This window comes from Gavialis gangeticus, unplaced genomic scaffold (assembly GCF_001723915.1).
Source record: "Gavialis gangeticus isolate Ggan-Ray unplaced genomic scaffold, GavGan_comp1, whole genome shotgun sequence".
Taxonomy (NCBI): Eukaryota; Metazoa; Chordata; order Crocodylia; family Gavialidae; genus Gavialis; species Gavialis gangeticus.
Window position 1 is genome coordinate 747,930 of NW_017728982.1, and position 20,322 is coordinate 768,251.

Below are 20,322 nucleotides of genomic sequence, written 5' to 3' on the forward strand. Positions count from 1 at the left end.
AGGCCGATGCCCTCACCTGCGACCCCCCGCCCCGCCCCGCCCCGCCCCGCCCGCAGGTGTGTGCAGCGTGGCGCCCATGGACATCCGAGCCAGCCCCGAGGTGCGCGCCTTCCTGGGCGAGGACGTGGTGCTGAGCTGCACCTTCCGCTCCTCCGCGCCCCCCACCGAGAAGCTGACGGTGGACTGGACTTACCGGCCCCAGGCGGGCAGTGGCCTCGAGACGGTAAGTGCCTGCGGGCGCCGGAGCTGCCAGCGCTCTGCGCAGACAGGGGGATGCGGAGAGACCCGCTGGGCAATGGCACCGCCAGGGACTTGCTGCGAGACGCGGGCGCTGCTCTGCAACCCAGGCACACACGGAAAGCGCCGCCTGTGCCGTGGGCTGGACCCCCCCGCCAGGCATGGCCCCCGGCCGTGGGCGCTGGGGCGACGGCAGTGCGCGCGCCGTGGCAGGCGGCAGACACTGACAACAACAGATGGTCCCTATAGATTTACGGGCCCTTACCCGTGATTGTTGACAGTGTTATGAAATCCTGGCACTGCTGCCTGCTTTTCAAGTCCTGTTGTAAAGCTGTCACTCAAGATAAAGACGCAAGGAAACCCACGTTCTTTGTGTATGAGACAGGCTTCCACGCTGCTTGTAGCCGGGAGGCTGTGGCAGGTGTGTGCTGTGCCCAGGGCAGGAATGGGGCGGAGCCCCAGTGACACTTGTCTGACACCTTGAAGGACTGTGATTGTCTTGGGAAGATGTCAGCCGGTGCTCGTATGGCTCCCCATGATTGGAGCAGCCGTGTGTCTCAGTCTCTTGTTCTCCAGTGTCTCTGCAAGGCTGGGAGGGAGTCGTACTCCTGCCCGACACGGGAATGGCAAGTCAAAGTAACTTGCTCACAGCTGTACGGGGAGTTGGTTGTGGATCGGGGGCTTTAGTCCTGGTCTCCTGGGTTCCAGGGTAGCACACTAGTTGCTAGCACCCTCTTCTGCCTTAGATGTTCATTGGCCAGAAGGCTGCTGAAAACACAGGTGCCCTGGAGGCCGGTGCGCAAAGGGGATGTGGAAGGTGGTGACACACACCTCCATCCCTTAGCAAAAAAGAAAACCAAAAAAAAACCCCATGGAAAGCTGGTGCTACGCTGCCTGGTGTGGGCCTGTGAGCCCAGCTGGGTCTTCTACTCAGGGGATGTGATTTTGACTCTTGATATTTGCTCCTGGTCTTTGTTGCTCTCCAAGAGGCGTTTTTCTCTCCTTTCTGGAGACACCTATCTGAGCAATTGCTCCTTTTCCTCCTTAGATTTTTCATTATCAGTCTGTTCCATACCCAACTGAAATGGGGACATTCAAAGGCAGGATTTCCTGGGTCGGGGACGTTGCCAAGGGTGATGCTTCCATCACCATCCAAAACCCAACGCTGAGCGACAATGGGACGTTCTCCTGCGCTGTGAAGAACCCTCCGGACGTGCACCACAACATTCCCTGGACAGTGCTGACAGTCACGGAGAGGGGTAAGACTCCAGGCACCAGTGACTAGCACCCATCGGCATGCACCTGGGAGTCTGCAAGTTCCAGTCCCAAAATCTTGCAGGGTTAGGACCCATTAAGGTGAATTGCTGATCACTGTTGTCTTAAGGATAATTTCAGGCTCCACAAACATTAACGAAGCTCTGACGTGAGCTATTAGCTGCCTAGGGCAGGGGCCTCCTCTTTCCTGCATGAGAGCCGTGTCCCTGGCCCTGAAGATGGGGTACACCCACAGGTTTGACTTGACCCCCCCATTTCACTGCTTTTCATTCAAATAGGCACTGAAAGCCTCAGATCTGCTTCTGAACTGAGTTCCCTGCAGGACCATTGCAAGCTCTGGGCATTTTGTTACAAGGGCCAGCTGACTGTATAGGGATTATTGCTTCCTTAGACAGCAAACAAAGTCACATTCACCTCTTGTATGTGCTCTGCTTTTCTTCTCTCTTGCAGGCCTGTCTTTCCAGTTGACATCAGCAATGTTGCTGTCCATCCTAGTGTTTGTCCCGTCGGTCATTGTGGTGATTCTGCTGCTAGTGAGGATGGGAAGGAAGTTTGGGTTGCTAAAGAGTAGAAAAAAATCTGGCTATAAAAAATCCTCTATTGAAGTGTCTGATGAGTAAGTTCTGCCTGTACCCTACAGCCTATAGTTTCTCTCTGGCTTACAATCGTAGGTATGCATTTTGCTGGTCCCCCCTGTTTTATAACCCACAGGGTCCAAGATTCAACCAGTGAGACTCTGTGGGTGGGTAGTAAGAGTCCCTGCTAATGCCAGGTAGGAGTGGAGCAAAGTGAAATGCATGCGATTCCTCTCTGGCCATGGTTGTGATGAAGTTATGGTAATAAGCTGTTACCAGGGACTGCCTATTCCAGTGCAACACCCAGCAGTTTGACCTGCAGCACTGATGAGCCAACATTACATTCATGCAATGTTTTACATACAGTATTTTAACTAATGGCTGTCGAAACTTTCTGACCAAACAGCAATTTTGTGTAGGAGGTCAAGTGGTAAAAAGACATGACAAACTAGTCAAGTGCCAGGCTTTGAAATGAGGAGCCATTTGCATTGGTTTTCCCGCTTGCTAGCCCAAGCTTCATTCCTGAAATGGTGTTTACAACAATGTAGTCAGAGGTGTGAAGGGAGAGCCCGCGTGTTGGATCTGATAGAAGCAGAGTCTCCTGGCTGTCTGCAAATGTGAATATAGACGTGCTGACTTGCTGTTATGCTCTTTCTGCAGGCCTGAACATAGCGAGAGAGATGGCTGCATGAGAAGGCTGGAGATATGGTGCCTGCAGTGTGTGGTAAGTGAACATACCATTTTTCCAAGTGTTTTTCTGTAGGGGAGCCAGGGGTAGAACCTGTGGACTCTGGGATGATGCTCTTCAGTGCACTTCATATCTGGGCTTTGTTGGGTAGAAACCGCAGAAAATACTGTGTTCCTGGGAGATGAAGATCCAGAACTCCAGAGCAGTGTTGTCCATGCATGGGCCACAGGGATTTCCTCATCCTGGGTGCAGTTCAGCCAGGGTTTGGCAGCACAGAAATAGGGACGTTTAAATCCACCTGATGTTCTTGCACAGGTTGCAAGCCCCTGCAGAGCTGGGGGCAGCATGGTCCCCACCTGCCCAGAGATTCCCTTGTTTTTGTAGTTCTGGTCTTTCTGTCTTAAAATCATGTCCACTCACTACCTCATCGCCAACCTGCAAATCCTGTGGTGGCTCTGTTATGGTACCCTCAGTGCTCAGGGGCCAGAAAGGCAGTCTTGCTGGTAGTGGTGTGACTATGCAGAGGAACAGGTGGGAGGCTACTGGACCAGGAACTGAGCAAGGCCAGATCAGAGGTAGAAGCAGGGCTAGCATGCCTCCTTGGCCCTGCAGTAAATGCCAGGCTGAGTTATGTAATCCTGTTGGCTTTGAGTGTTTCTCTGGGTGTTCGTGCTCGTCTTTCCGTCCCACAATGCTTCTCCCCTAAAGCATTTCCTTGTCTGATTTGTGTTGCTGTTAACACATCAGAGAAGATCTGAAATTGCAAAACCAGGTAGTCCAAGGAAGCTGTTTGGACTTGGTTTCTGAATTGGGATGAGGGCTCCGGGGAGGTATTTGCATATGTGCGTGCGAGCAAGGCACAGCCAGGGGGGCCGGTGTTGAGGGGAAGTGGAAAACGAAAGCAGAAGACCTGTGGTTGGCAGAAGGGATCTGAAAGCGTTCTGCTGTTAGGACTGAAGCTGAAGAGCAGATTTAAAGTGCGGTATGGCTTTCTGCAAACCTGGTAACATGCAGCCTAAGCATGCGTGCTTTCCTCTCACCCATCTGGCACGGTGCTTCGCAGGGCTTGTGTAGGGCTCCTGGAGGGAGGAAATAGTTTCTCTGGGTCAGTTCTCTAGGAACTTGGACTGCCTGTCTTGGATGCGGGTGGGTGCAACAAGTGCTTGCTGTTTCTCCGCTTCACCTTCTCGCAGTACCAAGAGCTCAACTTCTTGGTGTCTGCAGCTGGGTCCTTCACCACGTCGGTCAGTCATTAGTCCTGAGGCTTTTGCAGGGATGTTGGCTTTCACCAGCATCTTCTCAGAAACACCTAATCGCGTCTGAATCTGCCCAACCTAAGTTTCTGTTGAAATCATATTTTTGTTTTGTGTCTAATCTCCCTTTGTGTTTCCTGTTCAGGACTCTGATGATGAAGACCCATACTGAATGGCCAAAGCCCCAGGTGAAAGGAGAAATTGCAGCATTGAAAAGTTCTATCCAGAAAGTCCCAAAGATCCATGGAGACTCAGTGCAGGATGAAGCTGTCTCTCTTATCCTGGAGAATTGGGAGAATGATGCTGAGATAGAAGAATCAATTTTTATTGAATGATAGAAATTATGATTTTAAACATCTTTATTTATTGCAAAAGTGAGCGTGTTGTATGTTAAAACCAACCCACTTCCTTTATCTGAGGCAGATAAACCTGAAATGTAACTCGACCGAGAAACTGCAGTACCTGCAGCAAAGCTAGTTGTTTGCTGCTAGCAGTTGGACAACTCAAGTCTAGGTGGTTTCACATTTACTCACCCTCCCCTATGATGCTTCTGTTTCCAGTGGTGCATCTTGGCTGAAGCCTTCCACCAGCTGATGACTGCAGAGTAGGTGCAGAGGGCATGTTTGGGCTTGGAATGATGAGAGTTTGCTGTTTTGTCATCGCTTCCTGGTAGCAGATCCATAATTACAGGGTTACCATCTTGTCTCTCCCATCTTCTCAGCTTGAGCTTGTAGAAAGCTGCTGTCTGCATTGTGATCATCCTGGCACTCTTTGGTTTGAGTCGTCAGTGTCCAGCATCAGCAGTGCTAGATACCTATGTGCTTTGACCAAAGCTACGTGTTTAATAATGGGGGTTTAATTTGTAACTGTTTCCCTCTAACAGGGGAAGGTGGGAAGACCTCTGCCCCCTCTCTGTCCTGGCTGTTGGCTCAGAGCAATGTACAAAGGAAGCTGAGTTGAGGTTCTCCTGTAAAGAAAACAACCCACCTCCTGCCCTGTTCCTTGTAGGCTCAGACCCTGAGGGAGCCCAGCAAGGTCTCCTCAATAGGCCTTGTACATGGCAGGGCAGAAGCAGCCCTCAGTGGTTCAGTGTTCCTGAAGGTGGCTGGGTTAATGCAGAGATGTCCTGGTCCTCCAAGTGAAAAGCCTCTGTTGCATTCACCTTGGGCAGCCAGGGAGTTTCTGCTGTGTCTTGTGAGACTTCAGAAGGCCAGGGGAGCCACAGACAGGCTGGGAAGCCGCAGAGCAAGGTGGACAGCATGTCAGCCAAGTGCAGAGGGCGGGGTCGGGACAGGATGGGGCTAGGAGATTCCAAAGGGCAGGGGAAGGTGCAAGTCCTCTGGGTGTTCCCTCTTCCTTGGTGCCACTGACTTGGCAAACTGCCTCAGACTGCTTTGGTGACAAGCCCGTGTCTGCACTGAACAGATCATAGATGCTAGGGTTGGAAGGGACCACAACAGATCAGCGAGTCTGACCCCCTGCCCTGGGCAGGAAAGAGTGCTGGGGTCAGATGACAAGGCAGAGCAAGGAGTGGCATTGCTTGTGAGTTGGCAGAGCTTCCTCAGTTCCTTCAGAACGGGCTCTGCAACACCTACCGCTGTCCTCCTTTCCTCCTGACTGCAAAGCCCCTGTCCACAGCTTCCACCTGTGGGGACCTGTGTGGGATTCCTACCACCCAGGGCTGGGGAGCATCTCTGTGTTGCCTGTAGAAGTCTTAGGCCCTGCTTCTGTGTGCATCTGTGGGAGTGTTGCTGTGGAGGTGGCTGGGGACTGGAACTGGGTCTGGCCCAGCCCTTTGCTGTTTGAGCTAGACTTGTCCTTGGGTGCCTGGAAACCTTACAACCTGATGATCGCCTTCACGTAGCAGTAGTCATGCGAAGGGGTCCCCATCTCGTTAAATTTGAGTAGCTGGATGGAGCTGGTGTTACTTGCTGTTGCCTGGGCCCCTGTGGAAGTGCCTTAGTCCCCTCAAGCCCTAAGCTTGTTGCTACACCCTGATGTACGAAGGAGAAACGGGATTCTGTCAATCCCTGCTGTGCCAAGCACTGATTCTCCATTTCTGTGTGCCAGTGTTTGTGAGGCCAATAAAGTACCAGAGAGCTGGACACGTCACTGCTGCTCCAGTGTCTGCTAGAAGAAGAGTCTTCTCTCTCGTTAGCTGTTCCCGTGTCTGGGGAAGAGGATGGGAGCAGGGGTCTGCATCTGGCCTAGTGCCTGTGCTGCCGTTCTCACCCTTGCTTTCAGTGCATGGTGTTAGCTGGAGGGTCTCTCTTGTACCGATGCCAGGCAAGCTTACTGCTGCCTGAGGCTTGCCTTGTCAATAAATCACTTTCCCATGCCAGGCTGCCATTCTCTTTACTGGCTAGAAATGCACAGACACATGGTGGAGTTGCAAGAAGAGCTTGGGGGATTTCCAGCCCTGAAGAGGATGGCCAGAGGGGTGATGGCCAGCAACTCTGAGTGCCTCAGTCCAGTTCAGTCCAGGCCTAGCTACATATTAATGGGGCACGAGCTGATGCTCCTGGAGGGCTGGGCTGTCTAGTTCCAAGCTCTGCCTGGCAGGTGTCTAGCTCCTATGTGGGCAGGATAACTAAAGCTGGTCCAGTCAAGGCCATGATGTTTTCACCTTCTACCACAGAATGCTTTAGAAGTTTGCATTCCCCAGTTTTGCTGTGGCTAGCTAAACTAGAAACCACATGGGGAAGGGACAGTGGCAGACTTTCCTGTCAGGCTAGAGGGAAATGGTTGCAGGAGCTGTCTGCTCAGAGCTGTGGTGAAACGCATAGCTGTGCATCACTGCAGAGTTCTCCTTTGCAACTGAACCTAAAGCGCTTTGCAGGCCAGAGGCTCGATCCCGCTTTTGGTCACACTAGCATGCAGAGCCAGCTGCTTTGCTAGCTGTCTGGGGATGCAATGCGGCAGCTGCCGCGGGACCAGCATCAGGGAAACGGCGAAGCCAGACATCTGCAGCTGAAGCTGTGGGGTGAGGTGCAGAAGGGAACTGCGAGCACAAGGCAGCCTGTGTTCACGCCAGCCAGCCTCAGGCTCTGGCCTCTAAGCAGGAAGCAGCCAGTGGCATGAGACCCAACACATAGCCCCATTTAGGGCACGCACAGCAGCAAGATCTAGGCCAACTCGAGGACTCAGAGGCTTGGAGCTACCCTACATCCTGTGAGCTCACGGCTCTGAAGCCGAGCGCTAGGTGTACCCCCACCTCTGAAGTATGCGTGCGGCTGTCTAGCACTTCCACCGCATGTTCTCTGCTTCCATTGCACTAACTTCTGTTTCCCTTTTTGCACTCCTCCCCCTCTCACAATAAAAGTCTTCCCCATGCATGACAGAGACTCAGAGGAATCTGAGCTGCTCAGTTTGAATATCTGGCAAGTGCAACCTGAAGCAGATTCAGCACCTGGTTCATCTAGAGCTTCAGTAGGTTTCTGAATTGGTCCCAGGAGAGCCCTTTCTGCAGGCAAGAGGGAGTCTGCTCCAAGCCGCTGTGGGTGAGTGTTGTGTGAATAACCTCTCAGCAGTCTTTCTGAGGACAGACCCAGGAACCATCCATGTGCCCGAGCTCAGGCTCCCCCCTGCCTTTGGCAGAAAGCCCCAAGGTGCAATCGTGAGAGAACAGAGGGAGCCATTGGTTTTACTGTACTTCTTTGTACGTCCACTAAGTAGATGCTCTTTGTCCTGACAGGGACGCGGTATCTCGGTCATCTTTAATGGAGCCCTGCTGAGCTGGCCTTGCTCCTGCTATCAGCAAGTTATTAGGAAAGTCCCTGGGTAGCCCCACAGGCAAAGCCAGGGCTAGGGGAGTGCAAGGAAGAAAATGAGAAACAGGGAGGGTGTGGGGGCGATTCTGCACACAGGTCAGCATGGGAATGTTTGCAGGTACCAGATCTCAGCTGTCCAGGTGGGAGCCGCGGAGTGCCAAACACTGCTGCAATCTAACCCCTATTTAGGAGCCCAAATGGAGTTGCTCTTTTGACCCTTTGCTCACAGTTGCCAGGACACCTGGGCATCTGTCCACATGGACGGGAATGAAGAGCCCAGCAAGCCTGGGGGCTCTCCCTGCAGTGCTTGGAACGGCTACAGTCAAAGGTTTTGCAGCCATGTGTGTATGGCTGTGTTTGGAGCAGCCTTGCAGTGCGTGCATCAGGGGAGATGGACCCCTCAGGGCAGAAACGCAGCGGGTAGGCTCTGGACATCTTTGATCAGCATCCTTGAGGAGTCAGGGCTCTGACTGCACAAATACAAGGAGGGCACCAGAAGGCAGGTTATTTTATGCCCATGTCTTGCCTGGACCCCAAGTGCTGGAAACACCTTGCTATGTTTTCTGTAGAGATCAGTGCCGTCTACAGACGTTGGCAGTGGTTCAGATCCAGTCCAGGTTGTTAGGGACTGATGCTGTTGCCATCCAGTCTGACCTTATCCGGGGAATATTGGGCTTTTCCAACCCTCTCCTTGGAAGTGAATCGAAGGACAAAACGTCTGGATTGCTCATATCAGCGGCCAAACAGCCTAGTGCCAGTGGCCTTTGGTGCCAGAACCCAGAATAGCCTCTCTGGCCCCTGGAGGAGCCCAGGGCCCCACCCCTGGGGAGAGTTCCTTAAATGATTCATAGCCCCTCAGGTCTGAAGGGACTTAAACAGATCATCGAGTCCAACCCCTGCCCTGGGCAGGAAAGAGCGCTGGGTCAGATGACCCCAGCCAAACGCCTATCTAGCCTTCTCTGAAAGACCCCCAAGGTAGGGAGAGCACCACCTCCCCTGGAAGCCCATTCCAAATTTTGGCCACCTTTACCCTGAAGGTTTTTCCTGATGTCTAGCCTGAATCCGCTCTGTCAGTTTGTGACCATTGTTCCTTGTTACCCCAAGAGGCGCCCTGGTGAACAGCGCATCTCCGATCCCTTGCTGCATGCCCCACAATGAATTTGTAGGCAGCCACAGGATCACTTCTCAGCTGTCTCTTGCAGAGGCTGAAGAGGTCCAGGTCACTCAGTCTCTCCTTGTAGGGCTTGTCCTGTAAGTACCTGACCATACGAGTGGCCTCCTCTGGACCCTTGAGTCCATAGAAATCCTTTCTAGAAGTGCGGCGCCTGAAACTGGACACAGTACTCCAACTGCGGTCTGACCAGTGCCACAGAGGGGAAGTATCACCTCCTTGGATCTATTTGTCATGCGTCTGCTGATGCACGATAAGCTGCAGTTAGCTTTGCCGATGATTTCATCACACTGATGACTCCTGTTCATCTTGGAGTCCCTTTCTGCTTCTGTGTTGCGGAGAGGGTCACTTCCCAGCCAGTCGGTGTGCTGGATATTTTTGCACCCTAGGTGCAGCACTCTGCTCTTGTCCGTGTTGTACTGCATTCTGTCGCGTACTGCCCACTTCCGTAACCTGTCCAGGTCTGCCTGCAATCGTTCTGTAACCCCAAGGGGACCTTCTCAGGGCCCATCAGCCAATGGCCACACCCACCTGTTTCTGGGCCAGCCGCCCACCTTGTTGTTAATTAACGATCTTAGTTAGGTGGGAGGCTGCCCATTTTCTTTCCCCCATGCCAGGGGGCGCGATCTGTGGCTCCGTTCCTCCCCTACACCGCAGCCCATGCTTCACAGATGCCATCCACAAATGTTGGTCTCACTGGCCTACACTGGGCCCCAGAATCATCCAGTTTGGACCCCAACTGGATCCCTCCACTCAGGCGACCTACCCTGCCCTCATTCAGGGCCACCTAGCTCCCTGAACCATTTCCCCTCTCGGGCATGGTTTCCCAGGACCTTATAGTTTCATAGTAGCTAGGGTCAGGAGGGACCTGAACAGATCATCTTGCCTGACCCCCACCACAGGCAGCAATGAATGCTGGGTTCACAAGACCCCAGACAGGTGATTGTCGAAACTCCTCTTGAATTTGTCCAAGGTAGGGGCGAGGACCACTTCCCTGGGAAGTTGGTTCCAGATTGTGGCCACCCTAATTGTACAATATTGCCTCCTGATCTCCAGCCTAATCCTATTCTCCATCAGCTTATTACCATTGCTCCTCATCACCCCCGGTGGTGCTGGGGAGAAAAGGGCTCTGCCTATCTGCTGTTGATCTCCCCGGATGAGTTTGTAGGTAGCCACCAGGTCCCTCCTCAGCCTCCTCTTGCTGAGGCTGAACAGGTTCAGGTCCCTCACTCTCTCCTCATAGGACCTGCCCTGCTGCCCTCTCACCAAACGGGTGGCCCTCCTCTGAGCCCTCTCCAGGCTGCCCTCATCCCCCTTGGAGTGCAGCATCCAGTACTGGATGCAGTCCTCCAACTGTGGCTTGACCAAAGTCGCATAGAGGGGGAGGATCACCTCTCTGGACCAGCTTGAGATGCACCTGTGGATGCACGACAAGATACGGCTGGCCTTGCTGGCTGCTGTCTGGCATTGGCGACTCGTGCTCATCTTGGAGTCAATAATAACTCCAAGAACCCTTTCCGCCTCTGCTTTCAAGAGGGGAGCTCCCCAGCTTGTATGTATGCTGTGGCTTCCTTCTCCCAAGGTGCAGCACCCTGCATGTCTACCTTGAACCCCATCCTATTTTCATCTGCCCACTTCTGTAGTCTGTCTAAATCTATTTGCACCCTCTCTCCCTTCAAGTGTGTCCACCTCATCCCACATCTTAGTGTCATCAGCAGACTTGGACAGCATGCTTTCCATCCCCTCATCCAAGTTGCTGATGAAGATGTTGGACAGTGTGGGCCCGAGGACCAAGCCCTGGGGGACCCCACTGCCCCCATCTCGCCAGGTTGAGTACGACCCGTCAACCACCACTCTGGGTGCGCCCCATCAGCCACTTTTTTATCCATCCAACTGTGCAGGCATCAATGCCACAGTGGCTTAATTTATTGATGAGGATGAGGTGAGAGATGGTGTCAAAGGCCTTCTTCAAGTCTAGAAAGACTACGTCCACAGTGACACCATCATCCAAGGATTTAGGTACTTGGTCGTAAAAGGCCATCAGGTTGGTCAGGCAGGACCTGCCTTTGATGAACCCATGCTGATTGCCCCTGAGCATGATCTCCCCTGCCCCCGACAGATGTGGTCCTTGATGATCCTCTCCAAGATCTTCCTGAGCACTGAGGTGAGGCTTACAGGCCTATAGTCACCTGTGTCCTCCCTTTCTTGAAAATTGGGACCACTTTAACCAGTTTTGCCACATTAGCTACCTTTGGCCACACAGGCCCTGGCCTCACCTCCAAGGCCACTCAGAAGCCCCAGGCCCTCAGCTCTGGGCATCCCTTCCAGTGGGCCCCTGGCCCTTTTGACTGGTCTGGTCTTGGCCCCAGCATTGACCAGTCGAGGGTACTCTCAGTCAGGCCTCTGAGCCTCTACCCCACTCTCGCTCTTGGGTCTACCTTCTGGCCCTACTAGCAGGTGATCCACCCAGTTGTGGGGTTAAGATGCCTCAGCCCACCTTTCACCAGGCTGGTAACTGGCCTGGCATTTCCTAAGGGCTCCTGCACCACTGGGAGCCCCACCAGGCCACCCGCTCCCAGCAGAGTGCAGTTGTAGTTCGTGCCCAGGACCAGGCACATCCTAGCCATCCCCTACAGCTCCTCCTTTACCTCCAGAAGGATACAAGCATGCTTGCAGCCAGGCAATATTGCTACCTAGCCTGCCCGAAAGGAACTGCCCTGTTTATATAGGCAGCCCGGGATCTAAAATGGCCACAGCAATCAAGCACCTGCTGGCTGCTTGGCTCAGCTCTTAAAGTGGCAGCACCACCCATGCCCTGCCGCATGTTCCCTACCCTCCAGAGAGTGCACTTCACCCCACCGTTTAGTATCGTCCACAGACTTGGACAGAGTGCACTTCATACCCACATCCAAGTCACTGATAAAGATACTGCAGACTTCAGGTCCAAGGACCGAACCCTGCAGGACACAATTACCCTTCCAGGTCAATACCGACCCGTCTATTACCACTCTCTGGGTTCGACCGCTGAGCCAATTTGCCACCCACCGGACCGTGTAAACATCTATATGACAGCCTCTTCATTTATGAGAATGAACGGAGTGAAAGCTGTGGCCAGGCCCTGCAGCCTGGGTGTCCACTCCGAGTCTGCTCCCCCGGTCTGGGAGTTTTGGCAGTCTGTTCTCTACAGCTTCCTCTGCCTAAAATGTCCAGCTTCTGATGCTGCCGGGAGCTGGTGGATTTGTGCCGCTGTCGGCATGAGCGAGGGGGCTGTCCAGCTGCCCCGCTGACCAGAGCCCCCGTGTATGGCCTGGCAGAGCAGGGCACGGCTGCGATGCAGCTGGAGGATGGGGGAGGCAAAGTACGGTGGGACTCCGTGCTTCCAGGTGGCTCGTGAGGGCACCTCGGATGCAGCGAGAACGCCCTGTGCGGAGGGGCCGTCGGACAGAAGCTCTGCAGGGTGTGGGCCCGTGGCCGACTAAAGCTACAGGGATCTGGGGGCAGGTTCGGCCCGGCCCAGGCAGTGGGGTCCGTGTCAGGAGAGCATGAGGCCACCGGCTGGTGCTAACTGGTCTCTTTCTCTTCCCTCGTAGGATGTGTCCTTCCCTGGCTCTCGTGCTGATGCTGGTGGCACTGGGTGAGCAGGGAACCGGGGCCCCGCCGCCTATCTGGGAGGTTCAGGGCTCCACAGCAGGACGCCCGCCTGGACTGCATGAGAAGCAGGCCTTGCCCTCGAGCCCGATCCTCGTTCTGGAGGACAAGGTTTCCATGTGGGCACTGCCAGAGGATGGGCCCATGCTGGTGGCAAGGCTCCTTGCCCTGTGAAATGTCCCTCGCCTCCGCTGCCCCCCGAGGCTCCCACTGGCTGGACTGGGGGTCTGGGACCGGCCCGGCTCCCTCAGAGGTGGCACAAAGTCGGGGAGGCGAGGCCCCAGCTCCGTGGGGCATGCAGTGACTGCGGCCGCAGGCTGCCGCCACCCCGTGCATACGTGCATGTGTAGGTGCACCTGGCCACGAAGCCCCTGATTGTCCCTTCTGGCTGGAGGGAGCTAGTCCCACCCGCCCCATCGGCGCAGGCCCTGGCTGGGTTTGGGAGGGGCTTCCCGTCTGGGCTCACCTTGCCTGTGTCCCACAGGGAGTGGCGGGGCGCTGGACCCCAGGGTCCTCACTTGCCCGGAGCTGCGGGCTCATGTCGGGGCCTCAGTCCTGCTGGAGTGTTTCCTCCTGGTCCCAGGGGACGGAGCCTGGACAGTGACCAAGGTGGACTGGGTGCACACGCCGAGAAACAGCACGGAGTCGGTGAGCGTGATGGCAGGCGGCAGGGGCTGGAGAGCGCCCGGCGAGGGCAGCCAGGCCGCGGCACAGAGCAGCACGGGGCCCAGCGGGCTGGGAAGGGAGCACGAGGGCAAGCTCCTCTCCCTGCCAGGGCAGGATCCAGCCCAGCCGGGGTGGGAGCCTGCCTTTTTCCGGCATGGTTTGGAGACCTTGGTGGGACGAGTGCCCCCTGCCCCAGGGGCCCGAAGCCCAGGCTGCAGCCCCAGCACACCCTGGCCCCGCATCGGGACCATCAGCAGAGAGGCCAAGGGCTGCTGGGGCACCCGTCCCGTGCAGAGGGTTGGGGCCGTGGGGGTGGGCAGGCAGGGCCACACCCGGGTGCATGCAGAGGAGCCCGTGATGCAGCCCGGAGAGCCAGGGGGCTTGGCAGGGCAGCAGGGTGACGGGCCCGTGCCCCTCTTCCCCGCGCAGGAGGCGGTGGTCTTCTACTACTACAGCGGGCGCAGCATCCCGGCAGGGCGCGCCCGGGAGCGCGTGCGGTGGCTGGGGGACGTGTCCCGTGGCAACGGCTCCATTGGGCTGCAGGACCTGCAGGAAGGTGATGGTGGCACCTACACCTGCGAGATCCGGGTGTCCGGGCACAGCAGCATCTTCAAGAACCGCACGGCGCTGCACGTGGTCCCCGCCGCACGCAGCCGTACGTGCCCCTGCCCCACAGGCTCCCTCGCCCCGGTCACTTGCCCCCTCGCGCTCTGCCCCCGCGGTGTCCACTCGCCCCTCCTCTTGGCCTGCCCCAGACCCGTGGGAGCTGGGCCACGGCTCTTGTCACTGGAGATAGAGACCAGAGCGGGGTCTGGGGGCAGGGAGGGGAGGGCTGAGGAGGGCCCTGTTTCCTGATGCCCCTCAGCTCTGCCTCTGTGCCTCTCCCCAGGCTCCTGGGCTGTGGTGACCGTGGGCCCCGAGAGCGCCGGGGGCAGCGAAGGAGGCAGCAACACCGTGGGCTACGCCTGTGCAGCTGTTGGCCTGGCCCTCGCCCTCTTGCTGGCTCTCGGGCTGGCGCTCCGGACACGAAGGTACCAGCGCGGTGCCCCAGCGGCTGGGCCAGGGAGGGCAGGATCAGTGCTGGGACCCAGCCGCCTTCCCGTGGCGCGGGCACCACCCACAGTCTCGTGCTGCCCTCTAGTGCCAATCGGCCCGACCCACTCCGCTTCTGCAGGATGGTTCTGGGCTCGCAGAGCCTCCTGCCAGCCAGGTCTTGGGGCTCGGGCAAGGGCAGGAGCTGTGCCCGCGATGCCCAAGGTGCAGCAGTGCCCTGGGGTGCAGCCAGCTGCAGGGGCTGCGGCTGGCATGGGGGCGAGCCCCTCACTGGGAGCACGAGTCCTTCCACTGATCTGGGAGGGCTTCTGGCCCCTTTCCATCACTATCCAGCCAGAGCTGGGCCAGGCCAGCGTGGGGGCAGCAAGGAGCGCTGGCCTGCAGGCTCACGGCTCCTGTTGCCCCCAGGCCCGTGGAGACCAAGGCCCTTGCAAAGAGCTGGGAGGACGGCAGTAAGAGCAAAGCAGAGGTGAGGGCCCAGCGGCACGGTGGGTGCGTCACCAGCTGGGCAGAAGCTGCCGGCGGGGGGGTTGGATGGGAGCTGCCCAGTTGCCCTTTACCACGTGCCCCAAGGTGCCAACCCATGTGAGCCCGGGGACCCTGCCCTGCCCCTGGAGCTCAGGGCCTGGGGAAGCCTGTCACAGCCGCTGCCCCAGCCTGATTCCTGCCCCGCTCTCCCCGCAGAAAAGCATCTACTCCTCCATCCACTGCCTGGGGATGCCCAAGGCTGTGTGCGAGGCCGAGCAGAGGGGCAAAGCCGAGGCAACCTACGTCACCATGGTGAGACCCGCATGGGGCACGCTGCTATGGGAGTGGGGCGGGGGGCTGCCCGGGACAGGGCATCGTTCGTGGGCCAGCAGCCTTGCTGGGCTGCACTGGGCCAGCTGAGGTGTGGCCATGGCCCCGCATTCCCCCTTGCAGGCAGATACCCCCATGTTGCCAGGTTGGGCTTCATCCTCATGCCAGCCTGTGTGCCCAAAGCCTTGGGAGCAGGCCGAGCGTCACCTTTGGGAGCTGCACCAATGACCAGGATGGTGCTCTGCTCTCTCCAGGCTGGGGGCCATCCCCTTCCGACTGTCACAAAGGTGTGCAGGAGATGCGGAGCAATGAAGGGACATGCCCAAGGTTATGATGTGCGCAGTGGCAGAGCTACAAGTGGAATTTCATCCTGCTGCTCACCAGGCCTCCCTCCTGGCTGGGAGGTGGTCAGAGCCCACGGCTGCCCGCCTTGAACAGTCAGGGGCCAGTCCCTGCCCCACCATGGCGGCTGACGGCTCTGCCCATTGTTGTCTGTCCCCACAGCATCCTGTGGCTGCTCTCCCCAGCGCAGGCATCATGCTGCTGGATGACAGCACCTACATCAACTTGGTGAGGAAGACAATCCCGGCAGAGTGGAGGCAGAAAGGACTGCAAAGCGAGGGTGAAGCCCAGGGAAGCAGGAAAGCTGGGGATGAGGCCCACCCTGGCAAAGCCACCCTGGACATTGGCTTGGGGCAGGGGTGAGCTCTGGCACTCAGCCCCATGGGGACAGGGACCCTGCTACGTGCTGACCCGGGGCTCCTCCGATCTCTTTGGACTGCAATGGTGCCTGGAGGCCTGCTCAGGATTGGGGCCCTGCACTCACCACGATGTCCACATGCCCCTAAGAATGGATGCGGCGCGGGCTGGGCGCCTGGCCTGGCATCCGGGGCCTGCTGGCTGCCGCAGGGACCTGGTGGGACAGGGAGCGCAGCTGGGCCTCAAGCGAACGGCTCGTGCTCTGGGTTGGTTCTCGGCCCGGAGCGAGCCGGCACGCGGTGGTGCCCCCGGACAGGCAGTGGTGGTAGGCGCGGCCCCAAGCTCGGCTGTGGCACCTCTGGGCCCAGGGGCTTAGCCGCGTGCCAGCGAGAGCCGTGCCGAGGCGCCGGCATCCTGTTTGGACAATAAAGCGCCAAGCGGAGCGGAGCCAGGGGGTTTCCTGCTCTTGGCTAGCGTTTTCTTTTCCAGGGCCGCGGTGTGGGGGGAACTGCCCCACGTCCTAGCGCGCAGCTCAGCAGCCTCCGTGCCGCGTGGGCAGGTGCCCCGTGCAGCCCCTGGCGCCCACATGGCACGTCTCCATCTGCCTGCTGCGAGAGCCCAGAGCGCCCTGGGCACGGGATGGGGTGGTCCTGACGATGCCCTGGCACCACTCGACCCCTGGCCCCCCTTGCAGACGCCCGGTGCTGGGGCGACCGCACCGGGGCAGGCGCTGCCCGGGGAGCCCCGGCTGCGGGCGGGAGCCGGCCGGGCGCGCCTCCCCGCCTCTATATATAGATGTGTGACACCTCCAGGTGCAGAGCTCCCAGCCCTGGCGGGGACCCTCCGCACGGATGCATGCAGCTCGCGGCTGGCGCTGCAGTCTGTTGTTTCACGTTGCCACCCCACTCGGTTTTCTCACAGAGGCAGCGTCGCCCGCTGCTGAGCCGCGAGCAGGCAAATTTCACGCACCGGACGCGAGTCGCCACGGGCAGCTGTCCCCTCCGCGCCGCGTGGCCGCCCCAGGCGCCGCAGCCGGGAGACTTCGCACCACGCATGTCGTGCGCCCGCTTAACACGCGCTTCGCCTGGCACGTCGGCGTCCGGTAGACGTCCCGGCTCTGGCTGTCCCGCACCCGCCTCCCAGGGCGAGCTGCCACCTCCGAGGCCCGGCGGGGTGCAGGCACGGCTGTGCTCCGGCCAGGCCCGAGGGCCCCGTCTCAGGCTGAGACTGCCCAGCCGGCACACAGCGAGTGTTCCCCACGGCCCCGGCCCCCCGCGTCTGCCTGTGCCTGGGGCCTCGGTCTCACGTCCCGGCTGTACCGCGCTCTACTGCTGCCCAGCGCTCCTGGCCCAGGCCGGGCGGGCAGAGGGAGCGGCGGGGCCTGGACTGTGGTGCAGGGCAGGAGGAAGAGCATCGCGTGCAGACGACAGCTGACGACTGCACGTGCCCCACAAGGGCCAGCTGCCTGGCACACGTGTGTGCGCTGCGTCCCTGTGAGTCCCAGACGCCATGGTTCGATTGCAAGGCCTGTAAAGCCCCAGCTCCTGGAGTCCTGTGACTCCGAGAAAGGCTCAGCTCTCCTTGGTGGAGAGTTGCCCGCCCCCCCGGGTTGGCCTGAGTGTGTCCTGGGGAGTCCAACACCAGGAGGCAAAGGAGCCCAGGGCCCACAGTGCCTTTGCAGCAGCTCAGCTATGGGCTGTGCCAGGACTGCCAGGGGCCAGTGTCATGGGGTCTGCTCACGGGGGCTGGCAGAGCTGCCCCTGTCTGCAGGACTTCAGCCCCTGGCCATTGTCCTGCTCCAGGCCGGTGCTGAGCGCTGCCAGCGTCAGGGCAAACGGCAGGCACTGAGCGGGACAGAAGCTGGCTGCTGCTGCTGGGAGTGGGGATGGCCTGCCAGGTGCCCCCTCCCCGTGCCCCGGTGAGTAAGGGCAGGCCTCACGGGCATCTCGAGACTTGCTAGAGCTAGAGCTCGGCCTCTGGAAGAAGAAGGGTAGGGTGGGGACCATCTGCCCCACCAAGGCCAGCGCCCAGGAGTGGTCTGCAAGCAGGGCCTATGGGTGCCCAGATGTGCACAGCTGGGCAGGGGAGAGCTGGTGAGTCAGCTGCCTCTCTGCGGAGCCTGAGCATGGGCCTGGCTGCAGCCCCCTGCCCCTTGCGCCTCCCCCAGGCTCCAGGGCAGGGCCCAGGCAGGCAGGGTCGCCCACCCGAGGTAATGGGTGGTGTTGGGAGCATGGGAAAGGCCCCCCGTGCACGAGGTCCAGCCAGGCGGCAGCTCCGGCGCTCCGGCGCACGCAGAGGCCACGGCGAGGGGCTCCGTCCAGCCCGGGGGTCGCTGCTGTGCAGCAAGGGGGCCCTGCCCGTCACAGGGGTGAGGGGCCAGCGGGCGCTCCTGGGGCAGGTCTGAGCCACGGGGGTGCGGGAGCCGGTCCTCTCCTTCAGGAGACACGTTTCTGCCCTCCCACTTCCTTTGATGAAATCCACCAACCATAAAATTCACCATTTTTTTTTATAGCAGCTGCGCTGGGTCCGGCCATATTGGAGCTTTGGAAATAAAGCGGCTCTAATTTTCTATGTGCCCTGGAAATAAAGCCGTGCATTTGAAAAAACCAAACCCACCACCACCTCCACCTGCCAGCCCAGGCCCACAGCCATCTCCACGCACGGGGCCCTGACCATGGGCCGGGGACCGTGGCTCCTGCAGCCCTGCCTGTGCCTCTCGGGGCTCAGCTTGCTCTTCTCGCTGGGTAAGTCCGCTGAACGCATTGCATGCACCGCTGCAGGCAGCGAGCATCCTCCGCAGCGGCCGCGCTCGCCCAGACCCATGGTCCTCACAGACCCGTGGGGCTGCCAGGGAGAGGGGAGCGGGCAGGGGGCACTGGGTTTTATTGCAGGCTGCAGAGCCACATGCTGCTGCCCAGGGCTGCGAATGCCTGTGCCTGGCTCCTCAGCACAGCCTCTGCCTCTCCCTTGGTCTCCTGGGCTGGCCGAGCTCACAGGGACCGGGGTGGGAGCCAGGGTGCGGGTCCTAGGGCTGGATGCACTTGGGGGGAAGGCAGAGCACCCGACGCATGTGATGCATGCGTTTAGCCTCCTCCAGGTCTGCCCTGGCCTGGCGGGAGCCCAGCGGGGCAGGGAGGAGCAGGCTGGGGTGGAGATGCCGGCTCCGGTGCCTGCATTTGTACCCAGCCCTGGAGCCAGGAGTGTGTCAGCAGCTTTTGTGTGTATCGATTACTTGGAAATGGAGCCCGCGAGCGGCGTCCCAGCGGTGCCGGCGCCGTGGGGCTGCCCGGCTCTGCGCAGCCGGTCAGGGATGGAGGAGATGCCCATGCAGATCCTGTCCTAGGGCCAGGGGGTGCCTGCGGGTTGCTGCCTGACCCTGCGTGCGGGACCGGGCCGGGCCGAGGGGAGCGCAACGGGCCTGGGAAGGTGCAGGTGCAGGTGCAGGCGCAGAGCAAAGCTGCTGGCAGCAGCCGGGCTCCGCCGCGTGCCCGTGGCCCCTGAGCAAGGTGCCTGTGTGGTGTGGTGTGGTGTGGCTGGGCGGGGGCACGAGCATTCGCACCGAACGCATCGTGAATGCCGCTGAGCCCCCCTGGACAGCCTTGGGCTGCAACGTCCAGCCTCTGCCCAGGGCCGCGGTGGAGCTGGCCTGGCTCCAGCCAGGGGTGGGGTACTGGGAGCTGCGGGACTGTAGCCTCTGGCCCATGGCGCTAGGGCGGCCCTGGGGCTCCTGCTCACAGCGGAACGGCCCGAGCTGGTCCTCAGAGCATCTGCACCGCCCTGACCGTGTCGGCGGCCACAGCCACTGGACAGGGAGTCTGAGCCCACGGCAGGCTCTACCCTGGCCCGAGGCCTGGCCAGGGGCTGCAGCCGCAGAGCCCAGTGGTCGGTCTTGCCAGAGCCCTGCCGGAGTGGCTGGGGGGTCTGTGCTCAGGACTTGGGGTTACCCTCTCCCCCTCCTTCCCCCCATGTAAGGCTGCCCCAGGCCGGGCTTGGGCAGGCTTTTCTGGCTCTCCAGAGATGCTGGGATCGCTGGGGCCTGGACGGCCCCCACCCTCCTCTGCCAGCCAGCAGTGGTCGCTCCCTGTGTGGGGCGCGCAGCCCAGCCACGCCAGCTCCCACCACGCCACTGCCGCACGCCTCGGAGCCCTTGTGGGCACGCCGGCCCTGCCCTCGGCCGCCCAGGGCAGAGCGGCTGCATGCACGGGGTGTTTGTCAGCCCCAGGTGGAGGAGGCCTGCATTTCCCCTCCCGGAAGAGGCAGCCCTGGGAGAGACGGGCCAGGCGCCTGCTCGTCTCCCCATAGCCGTGGCAGCTTGCCCGAATAGACCCAGAGTAATGCATCCACCCTGGCAGGGCTCCGCGCCACCACTGCCCCCGGAGCTGCGCCGGTGCCCAAGTGATGGACGGCCCTGGGCAGCAGCTGGCCGGCTCCGCCAGAGGCGAGGCATGCAATTGCCGTGCTGCCAGCAGGAAACACAGCAGGGAGCTGT

General features: G+C 59.4%; 3 protein-coding genes across 4 annotated transcripts in view; all 3 read left to right on the plus strand.

The window, feature by feature from the left end:
• The window catches only part of MPZL3 (myelin protein zero like 3), a 5,136-nt gene extending 695 nt beyond the window's left edge, over positions 1-4,441 (plus strand). The window contains exons 2-6 of the mRNA XM_019511708.1: positions 3-223; positions 1,286-1,496; positions 1,963-2,128; positions 2,748-2,811; positions 4,174-4,441. Coding sequence (XP_019367253.1) covers positions 3-223; positions 1,286-1,496; positions 1,963-2,128; positions 2,748-2,811; positions 4,174-4,200 — 689 coding nt within the window. The 3' untranslated portion in view covers positions 4,201-4,441. The remainder of the gene's footprint in view (positions 1-2; positions 224-1,285; positions 1,497-1,962; positions 2,129-2,747; positions 2,812-4,173) is intronic.
• Positions 4,442-4,528: 87 nt separating this feature from the next.
• JAML (junction adhesion molecule like) lies at positions 4,529-16,840 on the plus strand. Of its 2 annotated transcripts, XM_019512172.1 has the most exons (8): positions 4,529-7,528; positions 12,560-12,603; positions 13,102-13,265; positions 13,713-13,938; positions 14,173-14,314; positions 14,745-14,805; positions 15,021-15,116; positions 15,639-16,840. In XM_019512172.1, the coding sequence occupies exons 2-8, from the start codon at positions 12,561-12,563 to the stop codon at positions 15,837-15,839; spliced, it is 933 nt and encodes a 310-aa protein (XP_019367717.1). In that variant the 5' UTR covers positions 4,529-7,528; position 12,560; the 3' UTR covers positions 15,840-16,840. The 2 variants fall into 2 exon arrangements, with proteins under 2 accessions (XP_019367717.1, XP_019367725.1); XM_019512180.1 differs by lacking the exon at positions 4,529-7,528 and having other exon boundaries at positions 12,057-12,603.
• Positions 16,841-18,172: 1,332 nt separating this feature from the next.
• SCN2B (sodium voltage-gated channel beta subunit 2) overlaps positions 18,173-20,322 on the plus strand; it is a 19,383-nt gene continuing 17,233 nt past the window's right edge. The window contains exon 1 of the mRNA XM_019512191.1: positions 18,173-18,577. Coding sequence (XP_019367736.1) covers positions 18,508-18,577 — 70 coding nt within the window. The 5' untranslated portion in view covers positions 18,173-18,507. The remainder of the gene's footprint in view (positions 18,578-20,322) is intronic.

Bases quoted from the DNA above. Each gene is read 5' to 3' on its own strand.
- JAML (XM_019512172.1), top strand. From the start codon at position 12,561: ATGTGTCCTTCCCTGGCTCTCGTGCTGATGCTGGTGGCACTGG. The intron at 12,604-13,101 runs GTGAGCAGGGAA...TGTGTCCCACAG, and splicing joins GCTGATGCTGGTGGCACTGG to GGAGTGGCGGGGCGCTGGAC. The intron at 15,117-15,638 runs GTGAGACCCGCA...CTGTCCCCACAG, and splicing joins AGGCAACCTACGTCACCATG to CATCCTGTGGCTGCTCTCCC.